Genomic DNA, 18479 nt, shown 5'->3' with positions numbered 1-18479 from the left:
GATTTATATTCTCTTATGAATGGCGTCGTTGTCAGAAAACATTGAAAGTACACAGTGCATTTAAAATGTAATTTCGTGCCAACGCTATAAATGTTTGCATTTTTCACGAGGGGGTGAAACAATATCAACGGTCCCTAACTGTTCCTCAGACGCACGTCGTCTGGCTTCCTCGTCGATCGTTTTCATACGCTGCAGTCGAATAAAAACTGCGTTTGTTGTTATTCCCATCCGTAATATTCATCGTGACTGTTTAATTTAATACTTTTTATTTTATGCATTCCTCAATTTTATTCTTGTCCACTATGATGCTTTATATTTAAAAATTCTGCATTAAAACTCAAAGCAAAAATACTGTATGTATATTCTGCATGCCTTTGAAACCTCTACATCTCTAAATCTATTAACGTGCATTGCGCGTATTTTCGTGCATTTGCGCGTTTTTTCGTGCATTGCGCGTATTTTACGTGCAAGCCGATTTTTTTCTTCATTTTTAAAAATGTTTTACTGACTTGTCTTCCTGTGAGTAGAGGAAGCTCTATTTCTGGATGCAAATGCCAGAGAATTACGATTATGGGCCCGTGGGGAAGTCACTCAACAGCACCAGTCATTCAAAAAAAAGAAGCTGTCTGCTCTCACTGAGACGTCTAGTAAAGGCTGAAACTGCTTCCATAAAATGATAGAGCCCTTTAACAATCTTATTTACTAATTGGAGTAGGTTTATAATTCTCACACCATCTCTGGCTCCCTTAAACACTATTGGATGGAAGATCTGGAACTGCGTGTGACTGACCACATGCTGTTGAATAGCTTAATCTCTTCAGACATTTGCAGTCAGACTCTGGTGGTAAAATGGTGATAACATTGAACGCCATCATTGAGAGTAAAGCAGCCCACAGCTTGTGAAAACAGGAAGTGTGTGTGCAGAACAGAAACTCACAGTCAAATAAAGCCAAGACCCCTGCGACCGCATCCGCCCACCTTCAACCACTACCCACCAGTCACTGCAGGGCGAAGTGCACCACTCTGCCAGACACCCAATCACCGGAGGGAAGTAACTGGAGATGATGGGAAATCCAAACGTATGCAATATCATCACTGAGCATTTCCAGTTCCATAATATTATGAAATGATGACAGTTTGTTTGTGATCAGTGGCACTTGAGTACAGTAAATGGCTAAATTAAGGTGTAGTCGGTATCATACACATCACACCGTTAACTCAATTTGGAGTCAGTGGGAAGAAAAGATTACAATTACAGTACAATTACAAGGAAAAGACCAAATTTTACCTAGTCGTGTTAACCACTAGTTAAGTCAAAGTTCCCCTTTCACATTTTAATTGAATAAGAATTAATATTATGTCATAAAATGTTTTATAGTAAAATCTAGGAGCAAAAAAGACAGAGCTGAACAGTTATTGAGTGAAAAATATCATAATTGATTTTAGAGAAAATATCAAATGTGGCCGCAGGGTGGCGCCATTACACTATCAAGAGACTTGTGACAGGAACAATTAAATGTGGTCTTGTTTTTTTATTTAAGTACTCTATTGATTTCAGTTAAAATATAAGATATACGTGTTATTATTACTCTGCTTTTATGCTGATTTTATTTATATTCATATATAAGAATCATTAACAGTGTTAAATAAATGAAAGAATCGTGCTTCCAACAGTAGCTTTCAACATTTTATCAGAGAAAAACTCAAACAAGTAACGAACATTTGCATAGAAAAATATTTTTAAATTCCAGACACAATAAACCTCTATTCAATATATAAAACACATATTTAGAGACGATACACAATCGAATGTTTAGTAGCTTACTCTTGTAAACCAGTTTTAAACAAGACTTCGTTAACAAACTTATTTTATACAGTAAAATTGCCATCCCAATCGTAAATCCATATAATGATGTCAACACAACGGTAAACAAACGGACCGAAATATGCTTTAGCGACTTGATGCTTCGAACATTTGTTGAAATAAATTATTTTGGTTTAAACAAAGTGCGAACAGTTTTTGTCACAATCACGAATGGATGCTTATGGAATAAATCCGTAATGGCAAATTTGATACGAAACAAGTTTTGCACCTAACTTAATATCAAACTCAGAAATTCAGAAACAATAGGAAAGGAACGCAAAACATTTCCAGGAAAAACAGGCAAACATTGTGAAAATAACAACTGCCGATATGAATCAGTCATCACGCATCTGTCCATCACTCATATGGATGATGCACAACTTCAATGTGGCTGCTTGGATGCTGCGTAAAGCTGCAGGTGGAGATGGAGCTCGCGCCCGGACTCACCGGCGGGGTCATCCCGCTGTACGTGTGCGCGCTCAAAGGCATCATAGCGCTCGGGTGCCGGTGGTACGATCTGTACGAAGGGTGTAGGTGATGGTGACCATGGTAATAACTCACGGGAGAGTTGGCGTAATCGTTTGGCGAGAGAGGGCGCGCGTTACCGAACATTGGCTGGAGCGTTGGAGAACCGGAATGGTGCTGACTCCAGGGGGTGCTGCTGAACGGGGTTTGCCAGTAAACGTGCTCTGGTTGCAGGCAGTAAGAATCGTTGAAATTAAATCCAGGGGCTCCCGGTAAATACGCTAAAGTGGGTGGTCGGTAGGGTCTCTTGACGCGCCTCCTTCTCCGGTAGTTGCCCTGGTCGAACATGTCTTCAAACGATGGATCCAGGGTCCAGAAGTTACCCTTCCTCTCCCCTCCGCTCTCCCGGGGCACTTTCACGAAGCACTCGTTCAGACTCAGATTGTGTCTGATGCTGTTCTGCCAGCCCTTTTTGTTCTTCTCGTAATACGGAAACTTGGACACGATGAAGCTGTAGATGTCGTTCAGGGTCAACTTTTTATCCTCGCTGTCTTTGATGGCCATCGCAATAAGGGCCACGTATGAATAAGGTGGCTTTTCGTGCGCGTGGGTTCCAGCGGGTCTGTCTTCGCACCCGGAGCTTTTATCCCCAGTTGAAGACACGGCGGCATGGGAGTGATGGGTTCCCGCACAGTTATCCATACTGACAGCTGGTAAGTCCACTCGGTATGGATGCATCTATAGGTCAGATCCAGCGCTCTTCTCTGCCCTCCACATGAGTAAGGATGAAATTGGCCAGGTGTGCTACAGGTCCGTTTAAACCCCGCCCACCTGTCCTGCCTCCGTTCTCTTTTTCCCACGGGCCGCTTTTTCTGGTTGCCGGGTCAAAAGTTCGCAGATTTAACATGAAAGAGGGTCGCGGGCGTGTTTTGTCTGGTTCTTATTTGTTACTGTAAACAGTTCTTTGATGTTCGGTTACCAAAGACAACATGCGCAGGTGCGTAAGGCCAAAATCACTGAAATCGAAAGATCAGTCGGTTTAGATTGACAAATACACCAGACTGATGCTTTTATTGACCTTCTATTTTATTCTACCTCTCCTATTATTCTTCTCTTCATTAATGAACAATTATTTAGAATAAAATGTTTGGACTTGGTGGAATGCACATGTCTATATAACAAATACATTTTGTGAACTGTCCGATCAAAGATTGAAGGAGGACAAACAAAGTTTATACAGTATGTCAATGTATGTGTAAAGCTAGTTTGGAAACCTATAGCAGGTTTTAAGACCAAAAATATCATATCAGTTATTAAGCACCGCAGTTGTAACATTTTGATGAATTCATGGTTTGACATTTTGAATTGTCTGTGTTTGTAAACAATAATCATCATCATTTACATTTATGCATTTGGCAGACGCTTTTAAGCGAATTACATTGCTTTATTCTATACATTTATATGTATGTGTAATCCCCTGGGATCGAACCCACAATCTTGCTTGTTAACGCAATGCTCTTACCACTGAGCTTCAGGAAAGATCATCATCATTAAAACATCAGATGAAAGGTTATCTTCGGTATTTTTATTTGCGTTTTAAAATTCTGTCATCATTTACTCAATGTCTTGTCATTTCAAACCTAATGTAAGGCCTAGTCCTGATTTAAGATAATCCATGTACGTGAAACAACCTCAGTACATGCTAAGCATGGATAGCAAAGTTTACAATAATAAGAGGTCTAAAAACACAATACGTTTTTAGGGTTGGAATTCATGAAATATCAAAACATCGCAACAATTTGTTTGAATGGCATTCTTGATATCAAAAGCACATTAAATTAACCACAAACTAATGTTCTCAGTCTGAATGATTGTCTTAAAACATTGTAAAACATTCTTACAGCAGGATGCATGTGTTGACTTGCCCTTTTTTGGAATTTCCCATTCAAGTTTCATCCACGCTGAATAAGACTAATGTGTGTAGACAAATACACTGGCAACTACAGTGCAATAAAAAAACGTGCCTCGACTCTTCATTTCCTTTTTAAAGGAAATATATCTATTTGCTGCACAATAATCTCTATCTTCAGAACGGAAAATGGATTGCTGCTTTGTAATTCAAATCATCTTTTGTATTTCTGTGGAAATAGACATCGAAAGCATTGTAATCTCTCAACCACCCACACTCAGATGTAAAATAACACAATATGCTGGAAAAACTGAGATTGTTATCATTGACTCTGTAGACAAGCTGTCGACACTGAACCAGTGAAGGCGAAAGATAAACTCGTAAACTTCTGGTGTACTCTTCAAAATTCACATGGATTTCTTGTGTTTGTTATAGTTACATTACATTTGAATGTAAAATTATTCCAGTACATCAACTTTAGGTACTAGTATAACCTATTAAAATAAAACCAATTTAAATAATATGACACAGAGATTTCTGGGACTTGTAACACATCTTTAATATATATAATATCTAGTAATAGAAATAGTCAAGTATGAGAAATATCGCCAAATGTCACCGACACGGCTTAGGTAAACAATAAAACCAGACATTTCTATTCTTCTCAAAAATCAGCAACATGACAAATGCTTAATTTATGTGATTTGCCATTATGAATTAATTTCAGAAAGATAAAATGCAAAAACAAGTAAATGTTACCCATCATGTGACTCACATAGAAAAAATATATTTTCTAATAATCACAAATAATAAAGGTCTGAAGAACACAGTTGCTTTCATAACCATCATCTTAATGACTTCTGTTCAAAATGTGTTCATGAAAATACAACAAAGCGCTACAGAATCTAGTAATATTCATCACAAAGGTAAAACACTACATACCTAAATCTCTTTTGTTTGATACATGAATGTTCACAGATTTTAATGGAATGTAAGGATTGCCTTTATTATCAATAGATAGTTTTTGCACGAAAATGTTTCACTGAAACAATAGATATCATACAGAAGACACCAAATCCATCATGTAACCATTACATGGTTTATTTTAATCTGGCAATACTGATACACATTTTTATGTACAAAATATCAACATTATCTCGTTTTCCTTCTGAGACCCGAGTCATGATGCATGTGGCGTGAATGAATAAAACAAAGGGACAGTCTGAAAACTCTACGCAAAAACACATCTAAACTAATGTTATCAGAGTCTCACATGACAAACATATTGCACCTCACAAACGTATGCACCTTTAACATCAATATGAGAATGATGTGACCTGGTCCTCGGAGGATGTAGGATAAAAAAACATATAAACCAGTAACTGGCGAAGAAGCCAGATGAGTGTGTAATCAAGATACAATCATGTGGCCAACATTCATCCGTTAAATTAAACAGCACGCTCATTCTCACACACATCCAGTGTTTAAAAATACTAACAAATGATTCTTAAACATGCACAAACAACATGTTGATACAAAGCAAGCGTCATACTTTGACACGCAGAATAGAATCCCAGCGAGTTTATGAGAACAAGATCTGGTCACTACGCAGGTTCTGCCAGTAAACAACACTTCTGTATGTCAGATAGCAGCAAACGTCGCAAGAGAAAAGTTCTCCTTGTCTCTCCTGCAAAAGAATCCAGACGAATGGAGCAAGGGGATAGACCGGTGCACATTGCGGATGAGTGTGACCTCTAACTTCTGAGGCCTGGCCCACATTTTCATCTCCAGATGTAATATAAATAGAAGCAGATGAAGCTTATGTTGATAGTCATGCTGGCGAACAATAACCCGGGCCAGAGGGACAAACCCAGAAAACCTGAGAAGACAAAAAAAATCTAAATATATACAAACTATGCAAAACAGAGTAACAGTTGGTGAAGTTGTGATCAACTTACCTTTCCATTCAGACTGGCTGTCAGTTTCATTTCCTGTCGTTGTGTCCGCATGGCAGTCTGAAGACCCAGAGGAGCTGCCCATGCGCTTCACAGCATGCTCAAACACACTGCCTTCATCGATGAGTGAACCTGGGTGTAGAATGATAATATACATTAAATTTGAGAACTCTGAGCAAAGCAACATCATGTTGAAGAACCTTGGTAACGTTCCATTGTATGGATACAAAACCACCGAAACATTTCTCAAAATATCTTCTTTTTTGTTCCAGTCATATACTGATTTTGAACCACATACGGCTGAATAAAAGTGGACCTAATTGTTTTTTGTGAACTACTCTTTGTTAAAAAAAAGGTTTAATAAAAATCTGTACCATACCATTATTGTGTGAATGGAAGTGTGGCACATCAGGCAAAAATCCTCCACCGTGCACATGGCTCTGCTCAGGCAGGAAGTGAGGTGGTGAGACCGAACTGAACGTCTCCAGAGGAGAGGGAAAGAGCTGCAGCTTTTGCCCACCGATGTTGAGCCTTGCTGGGCTGATAAGGGGCCGGCGCTGCCTGGCGGAGCTGGAGGTTGAAGTGACTGAACCCGCAACTGAAGGGGTCGGGGAGGGTGCAGGAGAGGAGGGCCGACTTCCAGACTTTAGGGAGTAGTAGTCTATTTGATAAGAGAAAATCCACGAATGTTGATTTGACTGGAGAATCATTTATGTCAAAAGGATGTTATCAAAAGAGAGTTCTGGTTTATTTCAGGTTATAAAGATGAGATTATTCATTACCTGAAGGTGGCGAGTCTTTAAATTGTAAGGACGGTCGGCTTCCACTGAACAGAAAACCTGAATCTAAAAGAGAAAATTTTAGCAAAATAATCAACAACACATGGATAAAAATGTCCTGAAATGTGCAAAAAATTGAACACTATCAAGGTTTGCAAATGTAAATGAATCAGACTTTTATGTTCAATGACATATTTAAAACAATTCCCTGCAAACCTCCTTGAAATATGAGAGCATCACAAGCTCTGATACAAGGAACAGAAATTCCAAGCAACTTTTAAATAACGAAACACACATCCAACTGCAATGTTAAATCATTTCACACTTTTATGCTGTCATTCCAGAAATGTCTCCATATGAAGCCAACACAGCTGCAACTGTATGAATAAGCTTCCCTATGACACCAGTAAACGTTACAGAGCAGATGGGTGGATGTACATCATGGAGCAGGTACAGGACACTGTTGACATGAATGACTTTCACAAAATCTTGCGTTCAGAAGCAGGAGATGAGTGATACGATAATGCTTGGGACGGAAGAATTTTCTTAAATGAACAGTTAACCCAAAAATTCTGTCTTCATTTACTCAGCCTCGAGTTGCTGAAAATCTGTTAACATTCCTTTGTTCTGATGCACACATTGAAAGATATTTGGAAGAATGCTCGTAACCAATGGCTTCCAAATATCTTTCTCTGTGTTCATCAGACCAAATAAATGTATATAAAGTTTGATCCGGTTTGAAATAACCGGAGGGCGAGTAAATGATTACCGAATTTTTGGATGAACTGTCCCTTTAAAGCGGTCGTAACGAACGCGGTATATGCCAATCTCATATGAATCTTGAGTACCTATAGAGTAGTATTGTATACTTTGTATCTTCGAAGAGCATTTAGTTTGATCACATTTATAAAATAGATACAGCTGTACGATTATTTCCGAAGCATACGCTGCAATGCGGGGGGGAGGGGTAGGCCAAACTAAGGCACGTGCATACCCCTTGTCAACAAAACACAGACATCAGTTTCACTGATGCGGTACATGTCGGGCATCTTTAAGCGCTGGGGCGGCTCCATATATCAGTTTCAAATGATCTCCAAATCCAGTGGTATATCCATCGTTTATATAACATTCATCACCTAAATGCAGTGAACTAACAAATACTTTAACTTGGCGAACGTATGCTCTCTCTCTCCGGCACACAGGTGAAAGTGACGTCTGCGAATTCTCCTTCACCTGTGGGTGTGCCGCGTGCTTTTCCTGGAGAAATGTCCGATAAGGGACTATGAAAAATGTTTTATATCTTCGGAAAAAACTTTCAGAAACCTATACGATAGCTAGGGGTGTGTGTCGAGCACAGAAATACTACGTAATACGCCCAACTCCTTTTTTGACAAGTTGACCATGTTAAGCATGAGAAGACAGCACGTTAAATATTGTGAAAAAGTCAGAATGCACACCCTTGCACCACCCCTTTAAGAGTTTAAACGTTTTTACCATATTTAACTGAATAAATATAAAACTTACATATTTATGAAGTTATAATGCCAATGTGGGGATAAAGGTGTGCGAATAAATCAATATGAAGAAGGTGAACACTAGGCTTTGGCATTTTTAACACACCTGGTGGCTCGCCGTTGGATCTGATTAAAGGAGGCTAAAGTGTGCCATCTCATCTGGTCTCGACTGAAGATCCATACATGAAACAAACCGTGATTCTTCTACCGTCTCACAACAGTCATTTAAACACCACTCCCAACATCATCCCTGATCCCTGGCTTTAAAAAGCCTGTGAGCATTACAAGGAAGGACACAACAGCCCAGCTGATGCAGTCACATTTTATGACAGTCACAAAAAACATGGTTCTTTAAATTGTACCTCTCGCCCACTTGCATCCTTGATTCAAGTAGATTTAAAGCAACAAGCACAGGAATCAGAGCAAACAGAAGTGAATCTAATTACACATAATATGAAACAGATCATCTGTGGACCAAATAACATCTAGAAGTCACTTCCTTTAACTCAAAACCAATCAGTGGTGGGAAAATCCCTTAGCATGCAGTTAGACGGAGAACTTTAACATACTATTTCTCAATCACTCTTCGCAGTTTTCTTTCTTTCGGTTCACTTTCTGTTGGCAGAATTCCCCCGTTAGGTGCGGCACAGTCTGGGGTGAAGAGTGAGCCAAGTAACTTCAGTCTGTCAGCCAGTGACCCATATCTTTCCCATCATGCACCTCTGCACTGCTTCCACAGAACAGCACCTGGGGCCTCTCTACTAGCACTCTGCCTTACTTTACCAACCTTACAATCGAAATGAAGGATTTGACACATAACAAAAATGAATCCTTTTCCTTTATTGTCTTATGATATGGACGTTCTTTTGATATGAGGCATAACATACGAGTAATGAAAACTGAACAAAAAAAATGAAATTTACTCTTCAGTCTGATTTTTTTTCTCATTCGATCCTGCAGCAGACATGCACTCACCTGCTCGTGCAAGGGAGGGGATCGTTCCAAGAGAGAGGGCTCTGTTGAGTCGGCCAGGCAGCGAGGAGGGCGAGGCCTTGCGTGTTCTGTGGATTTGTTGGCGGACGAGCAGCTGCGACAGGTTGGGGGGAGGCGTGGGGATGAAGGAAGACGATCCAGACGCAGGTGTAGACAGCAGGGGCGAGCGATTACTATAGTACAGCTCAGGAGAACTACTAGACAGATACCTGCAACAGACGAAGAGCAAAGTCGATCCAACACCAAGCACAAATCAGCCTTCAAAATAATGGATTTGATTAAATACGCTAGTGTATACTTTGGCAAACGAAACTCAGAGGAAAACAGATTTTCAGCTGTCAATCACAAAGCTGTACGCATCCTCCAGTATTTGCATGGTTGTTTAGTAAACATGGTGGCAAATTTGACTATGCTTTAAACCACAGCATGAAAGAGCAGCATTCTCGACTGTATTTACAAGACTTTACCGTATGTAAATGTGAAGAATCATGCAGAATACACCCCAAAATCAGTACGGGAAGTGTAAAAGTGTATTAACTGCACTTGGACTCATTGATCATGATTAATAAACTTCATATGAGTAACATCTAATCTGCTTTTTACATGAAAAACCTGTTAACTACATCCAGGCCCGGACTAGGAATTCAAAGGCCCCTGGGCACAAGTGTCTTGTGGACCCTCCATTTACGCATACATGCACACAACAAAGTTTTAAAATATAAGGTACTTTATGTGTAGGAAACACCTATCTCATACAGGATTACATTGACAAGTTACAAACTATGATCAAAACCTTGAAAGACAATATCAACACCTGTACACATCCTCCATTATACAGGATTACACCACATGATTGCAACAATGCTTTCTTGGACCAGCAGGAACAATATTAAGGCATTTCCCAGAATACTGTAACTCATGCAAGCAGCACACACTTCCACAGCTCTACCAATTCAGTTCCATCAGATTCTTCTATAATTCAGACAGGAACACACCTGATTCACAAAACTGCTGAGAAAATATAATAACTTTTTTAAAGGGGTCATATGGTGCGAATATGTGTTTTTCATGTGTCTTTGGTGTGTTATGAGTTGCCCATGCATGTATTAGACATGTAAAATTGCAAAAATTTAAGTGTCGGAACAAAATATGCATTCTTTCTAAAAGCAAATGCTCACCAGACCTGCCTGAAACGCCTCGTGTAACCAAACCCACACAAATCTGACAGTTCATGTTATGATTTGACTAAGACCGCCCACATGTAAACGCAAGTGAGGTGGGCGTACCTGTCATTACATTTGCTTTGGAAAATGATGTTCCAAATATGGCGTTACATTTCCTTCACAGGCTTGCAGTATTCGACCAATCACTACGCACTGGTTTACTGGCCAATCATAGCACACCTCGCTTTTCAGAGCAATTAGGTTTGTAAAAAAAATGCATGTTTCAGAGAGGCGGGGCAAAGAGGAGATACAAACATACACGGTATGTGGAAAATACAGCGTTTTTTAACCTTAAATCGTGTATACACTAGGGCTGGGCGATATATACTGCGATTCACATTAATAATACATTAAACCCATTGCATATGGAGTACGAAATTCGCGCCCTGAAATTTTGGCACGTAAAAAAATAAATACAACCTCACATTTTGTCAATCACATTTACACACCGCCTCCTATATTTTCGCCGGTCATAAAAAAATTCGGACTGGGTTCAATTTTCTGCGTTTTTTCCATCCCTCAAGGATTTTGAGTGGACTTTTTTAACAAGTCAGAGACACCATACAAGCGAGAGCCAAATACGAAAAAACGCATACGTGCAAAGACCTTAAGAATCGTACGATATATCGCCCAGCCCTAGTGTACAAATTGCATAACATCTGAAACAAACGATAATATTTGTTTTAGTCGTGTCATATGACCCCTTTAAGATAAATTATAGGAAGTTTTTAAGAATATATTTTTTAAGCACCTCGCAACTCACGTTCTTATGTAAGTGAGTAATACGGCATTAACGAATATTATACGTAGCCTATACTTCTTTAGCCTATATACCTGTATTACGACATCAATAGTATTTGTGTATATGTAAACATTTTGCAATGTTTGTAAAAGCACTGTGGATTATCTAATAATGAAGGCTAAATATTGGTAAAGTAAGGCAGTTAGACCTGATCATCATATCATTATAAAATTCACCAATTACATGTTAAAAACAACTCTTACCTTTTGAGATTCAAGACAACAGTGAAGGTATTCTAACTCATTGACTATATTTACAACAATAAAGCCGTTCTTATTGACATATTTTCAGTTTCTATTGTCAGTTCTGACTTATAACGCGACATCATCTAACTAATCATCATAAATTGGGTGAGTTAGGCTATTCTCACACAGCCTCAGACTACGTAACCACATGCATATTTAAAAACTATTATGTGAAATGTTCTTGTTAGTACAAACCTGTTAGACTTTCTTCAGCGGAACACAAAAGAAGATATTTTGAAGAATGTTGGTCACCAAACAACACTGGCCCCCGTTGATGTCCATTGTCGGACACAAAACCAAATAGACATTTCTCAAAATATCTTCTTTTGTGTTCCACAGAAAAGAGAGTCATATACAGGTTTTGTACGACATGAGAGTGAACAACTTCATTTTTGGATGAACTATCCCTTTAAAGCAATAAATGTGTGAAATTTGACATCACAAATATCTCACTCCATTTCAACCTGCTCCGTACAGAAAGCACATTCGACATTGTCACGCATTTCTTGGTGGTGTTTCTCTACTATAAAACCACAACAACTTCTCAAACTATCTAAAATTTAACATGCAACCTAAATGTCCAGCCATAGTCTATAAAGAAACGCCAAACACACAGTTCCCACTTTTCAGTATTTTATTTCAGTTTTATAAGAGGGTTAAATAGTGTCAAACATATATATAAACATAACCCAAGCAAAATACAGGAATGGCTTCACCATGCGGTTTTACTCGAAACACGGCAAACAAACACATCATTCGTACAAATCCAAGTTTAGGATTCTAATTCTTCACAATGCATTTTAATTCACATTACTGTGTGGTTATTCCAGATCAAAATCACTTCAAAAAACTCCTCAATGTGACTGATGTACCAGATAGGTCACAGCGATGCCGAAGACAACTTCTTTATAAATATCAAATGGTTGACGTGAAAGAGAATTGAGCAAAACTTTTCTTCTTCTTTTTGCATGCATGCAACGAAGAACCACAAAGAACCAATAAGATTTAAAACAAATGGCCCTATTGTGGCTATACTATAAACTTCACTAAAGTTTGGATTCATTCATACAAACAGAACAGGTCTCAGTTGGTTGAGATTCTGTTTGCTCTCAATCTTGAAGCATCACAATGCATCTTCTGATAAAACAAACACAGATTCCGGATTTGATCTTGACAGACCAAACCAGCCGTCAGTGTTAAAATAAGCTTCACCTTTCTGCAGCGCTCACATTTGCAATCATATGAAATCTGAGGACTCTCAACTTTATAAAAAAAGAACAGGAAAAATATATTATGGAAAAATTGGATGGATGTCAATATCAAGGATTATATATGAATATTCACAACAATACAAGTGTAGTGCTAAAAAATCTTTGGCTGGTTCACAATCTACATGATGTTGAGGTCAAACAATTTTAAGTCTAGACATAAACTACAAATATTAACCAACCCCCAGCTCTGGCAAAGGCATCTGACAAAATGAGGAAACATAAAATCTAATTCATTCCTTGCAAGAATGTAACAAATACTATAAAAACAAGTGAAATGTGACAAAATAATGATAACTGCTAATCAAGCTATTAGGAAAACGTGACATTCTCCGCATTTACAGAGATTACATTTAATTGGCTTAGGCACATTCCGCTTTTTGGTGATATCAAATTATAAACATTTAAAGCTAATCTATATGCCAGTCTTGAAAGTAGGTTGAAGCATTTTGACTTTTGTAGCGCTCTATTACATATCGCAAGATTTGAACTTGATTTCAAGAAGACAAAAAGGGAGAAAGTTGCAGACATTGTGTAAACGTCTATGTCAAATCAGTAAGTACTCCGAAAAATAAACTTCACATTATACGTCACATGCTACACGGGAATTACAGTAATGCAAAACTAGAAAACCAAACAATCTACAGTCGTTCTTTCACATGATATCACACTCACATTTGACCAAAACAGCATACATACAATGTAAAATACAATTACAGTTTTACTTCCATAACACAACAAATGGGCCTACCTGTGTTTGTGAAGAAAAACAAAACGTCTCAAATTAGGTTTAATGTCTAAATTATTCAGAGTTACTCAGACATGGCTATAGTTTACCAGAAGTCTTCTGTGGTTAGTTGTTCAATTTTAGTGGCACATAATTGAATGTAGTGGATTTAACAGTGAGGTATATTACATTAAATGTTATACTTATGCAAAGAACTTAGTTAACTCATATTTTAATGTCCTTTGCATAAATTCTCTCTAAAATTCAAGCTGGGCATGTGAATGAATTCAGTCTCGATAAGGGCACAAATACTTCGCCCAAATGCTCAAAAAAAATCTTCTGCTATATAAAAAAATGTCGCCACCGATTTCTCGGCCTTTCTTACATTTGACAAGAATAACTGAAGTACTACAATTCTTTGCATTACCAATACAAGTACAACAGTATGTGCATGTTATTAAATTAACATAGGTAGTATTAGTATTATGTTTAGTGTCATTTAACTAAAACATAATATACTTTAAGAGATTACATGGAGGAAGATGGTACTGAAGTAATGCAGTGTTTTTGTTACAGTATATTTAGATATAGTGCTGGCACGTGCTTAATATATGTAAAACAAAAATCTTGTCAAATATGGAATATGAATTACCATGATGCCATAGATCAAAGTCTGTATTCAGTGTAAATGAGGGAAAAAAATAAATATCCCTGTTGGGGAAATACTTGCTCTAAGTGAGCATTGCACTGAGAAAAGGACTGCAATACGTAATAAGATTAAAAAAATCACCTATGAACGAAGCTGCATTCATCAGGAAGAACAACTTGTACCAAACACAAGGTCGAAATGTCTTGGAGATGTTGAGAACCGTGCTATCTGGTGCTTTTAATATAGGATAACAAAAAGCAAAACTACAAAAAAAGCTCCATTACTAAAATGAGATGTCCTGTCTATGTGAAATTATAGACACAATGGCAGCCATGTCAAACACTAGGCCGTAAAAGGAAAGACTATTACGTTCAGATCATGTGTGGCACAGATAATGTTCTCTACAGCTCAGAATACGAGCACTGTAAATCAGAAGCCCATTTAAACCCTACTGAGTATCTTCAAGGCCAATACTGGAGAACATTAGTTCGTTAGTGTAAAGCGAGGGTCTGATGTACCAATCTGAGGAATATTAAACCCTTGACGTTTCTCAAAAGTGTCCTCTTACACATCCCATTAAACATCTTAAGTGTCACTGTTCAGATTCTGACCTGCGGCCTCTGGCTCTCCTCGGATTCGTTGATTTACTTGTTGCCACTGCGGCAGCGAATCCCACCAGACAACACAAAGACGTGATGGCAAACTTGACCATTTCCAACCAATCAGGGATGACCGTCTGCAGGTAAAACTCGGCCAGGTAGAAGCAAATCACCAGGAGCCACAGCACAGATGCCACAGCATCAATCCTCCTCAACCTGGATAGTAAAGAAATCGCGTTTAAGCGAAGCTTTCGCCTCTAGTATATTTACAAAAGCGTACAATAAGTGGAAAAGTACGAGAAATGGTTTGAAGTGGCTCACCTGACAGTCCCTGCCATTAAGACACCAGTAATGCAAGTCAGGAGACCGACGGAGGCCACGGCCATCCGATGATCGCTGCCGGCCTGCCAGATCAGCCTGATGTTTTCCACGGTCTCATCCGGAAGAAGACCCACCAGATCGTTCCACATCTTGCTTGTCTCGTTGGCCTTGCTTTCAGTGTCATTTGGGAGGGGAAGTTTAGGCGGAGCGACAAGCTGTGTGACATATTCAGATCCCGGCAAAGCCAATGCTACCAAAAAGGCACAGGCGAGGAACGCAAGGACCCTGAGCAAGATCAACCAGCCGGGTGTGGTGAGGGTATACGTGCTCTATATATCAGGCACAAAAAACAAAGATTACCAGATATGAGAACAGATCAGGCGCTTGATACAGGTGTGCCAACTAGGGATGAACCGACGGTAGGTGTACAATGTACAGAATACTCAAGACGGAAAACAAGCAAGAGAGAACAGGCTTTATCTCTTACGTCCATCTATCTGTGGTTTAAGAAAACACTAGTAACACACCGTTCATTAATCACACCTGCTCCATGCTACACAAGCAAGTCATCAGGAAATTACAGGTTTGTCTAGGAAACGTTTATCATGTCACACCCTTGGCACCCAATAAAGCCCCTAGTATCAAGCGCTTCACGGTTAAAAAAAATACAGTTTTTTGTAGTTAATGCATTTCACGCCAAGTCCCACACGTTCAAATGAAACTATATTGAGCAATTATGTTGAGATCACCTTGACGAAGGCCTTCTCAGCATCCCGGCTGCGTTTGAGCTGGTGATTGAAGAGCAGAGCTCGCAGCTGTCGGTTCTGATGTTTGATGTAGTATTCCACAGCGGTCTGGCACGGCCGGCACAATTTGTATGTCTGCTCGAGGTGATGCTTATAGACTTCGATCTCTTCATCATAGTTGTCCTGCAACAGTGGCGAATAGGATTTGACATTACTAGTCGCTTGCCTGTTACCGACCCGACGGCCATCACTAAAGGGACGGTTACTAGAAATAAACTTGACATGCAAATTATGGGACACATTTATCTAACCAAATGTCGACAACATGATCGAAAGATTGAGGTCATAGATTCTAGAAAATAACCGTGGATGCTTATTATAGCTGCACAAAACTGACACAAAACAAAGGTTGAATACCTAATAGTAACAACTGAACAACAGTAGTTAATGGACACTGTATCCTACAAAGGGTTTGGAGGTTTACAATTTGACGTAAAAGTAAGAGGTTTTAAACCTACATCATCTCTGGGGATGAACGATGCCAGCTGTTTGATCTTCAGGGTCTGGTTACTGTTGCATTTCTTGCACAACAGCATCTGGCAGTTGACCCACTGCAGAGTCTTGGATGTCTCCGGGACGCCGGCCGAAACTCCGTGGTTGAGATGCTCCATGTATTGAGCAGGGATGGGTTTATTGTAGTCTCCGTTCTAAAGATCAAAAACGTGCAGAACAAGTCTTCAATTGTTGCGCATCAATAGCACAGATTTGATCAAAATCAGACCTGTTTAATGACGATGAATGATTTTTGATTATCCTTCCTCAAGATACAAAATTATTCATGCTGAATGAAATCCATACCTCTTGAAAGCCATTATATTGTTCACAGTATGGACAATCCCAGCAGTTCCTGTTCCCATAGGGAACCACTGTCTCCTTATTGCAGAACCAGCAGTTCACATCGACATGCGTTGGTTTCTTCCTGTTGAATAAAAACATCACAGTAAAACTTTATGTTTGAGATCTGATATAAATTTCAAGAGCCGTTGATTAATATAACCAGTGTATATTGAGATGCATTCAAAGCAAATGAATGTAAAACACAAGATTTAAATCAGATCCAAGTGTGGGATCCGAGTCTGATTGAATCACAGTAGTAAGAAAAAGTCTAAGTCACTATTCACGTGATGAGAAGAGTTTGAGAGACAGTTCGGTGTGTGAGAATATAAATGACAAGATTACACGATTTGAAAGATTATGCGTCACTCAAACACAAGTAAAGACATGCAATCTGTTAGAAATTAGATAGGATTAAAATCTAGGAAATTATACATCTATTCTACTCAAATATGATGAATGGTGTGGATTTTGGATAAAGTGGGAGAAAATCAGTCTAGACAAAACATGACTCATTCAATAATAATAACAAAACAGGCCTTGTGTATTACAATGATATATTACAATGTAAATGATATTATGGCACATATTCCACTATTGTATGCATCTGTTTATATACATACAATATGTATGATGGGTTACGTTGTTTTTCCAAACAGCTAATTTAAACGAGTTGAGTAATATAATAAAAGAAATTGTACTCTTTTCCCTTTTTAAAAAAACATTTCAAGATAGTTTATGACGGTAAATTTACGGGAACTTAAAAATACTTGATGATTTTGGTTAGGTTTAAAGTCATAAGGGTACGGATTTCGCGCCACATTCATTAACTGCGCAAGCACGAATAAATGCACATGTGCATAACTGTCGGATGAACATACTCTCAAAGCATTCATGCATATGCAATGGATACCAGCGTCTGTTATGCAAAACATGCCTGTTATACGAGGCCCAGCCACATTTTATGGGCAGGGACATTTTACCTTGTTGCAATTTTATAGAGCAGCGCTCCTCCTGCAGCAATCGCCGTAGCCCCGACTCCCCCAACTAAAAACGGCGGATATTGTAGTAGTATATGGTTAAATGCTTCCATTATTGTAACAATAAATATTGACAGTAGTGTTATTGTTCAGGAACCGCACACTGGAGTCGCGCATGCGGCAGCAAATGCGTGCGTCAATCTACAAGACGGTTACATCCGTGTCAAGAGCGCAGTATCACTACCTGTCAAAATAAAAGTCCGTGATCATTAAATTCGCTAAAGAAAAACAGCATCGCGTCGGCGATGTAAACATATTTAATTGATTTTTCACTAAGAAAGATTTGTAAGCGTAAGTGGCACTTTGTCCTAATAACACAACTATAAACTATATATTGCATATTAACAGTTAATATCACAGCTACATTTAAATAAATAAAAATAACCTTTCATTAATTGTTTCAATTTTTTCATCACATACCGTACTTAGTAGGTTATCCATACTTGTAATAGCTATTTCTCACTATTAATTTTTAAACACGTATAT

At 38.7% G+C, this 18479-nt stretch overlaps 2 protein-coding genes across 2 annotated transcripts; both read right to left on the bottom strand.

Moving 5' to 3' along the window:
- Window positions 1-1674: 1674 nt before the first annotated feature.
- Window positions 1675-3115, bottom strand: foxl2l (forkhead box L2-like). Its single transcript, XM_056733216.1, has one exon. It carries the CDS (start codon window positions 3065-3067, stop codon window positions 2222-2224), a length of 846 nt encoding a protein of 281 aa, XP_056589194.1. The 5' UTR covers window positions 3068-3115; the 3' UTR covers window positions 1675-2221.
- A 2208-nt stretch (window positions 3116-5323) lies between these two features.
- tmem201 (transmembrane protein 201) lies at window positions 5324-18139 on the bottom strand. The gene is made up of 11 exons (XM_056733214.1): window positions 17937-18139; window positions 16918-17038; window positions 16578-16766; window positions 16063-16242; window positions 15314-15642; window positions 15005-15208; window positions 9462-9688; window positions 6976-7038; window positions 6573-6854; window positions 6197-6325; window positions 5324-6117 (listed from the first exon to the last, which is right to left on the bottom strand). The coding sequence occupies exons 1-11, from the start codon at window positions 18044-18046 to the stop codon at window positions 6020-6022; spliced, it is 1932 nt and encodes a 643-aa protein (XP_056589192.1). The 5' UTR covers window positions 18047-18139; the 3' UTR covers window positions 5324-6019.
- Window positions 18140-18479: the final 340 nt, after the last annotated feature.

The sequence above is a fragment of the Triplophysa dalaica genome, chromosome 20 (genome assembly GCF_015846415.1).
Source record: "Triplophysa dalaica isolate WHDGS20190420 chromosome 20, ASM1584641v1, whole genome shotgun sequence".
Lineage (NCBI taxonomy): Eukaryota > Metazoa > Chordata > Actinopteri > Cypriniformes > Nemacheilidae > Triplophysa > Triplophysa dalaica.
This window is presented reverse-complemented; position numbering and strand designations above follow the sequence as displayed.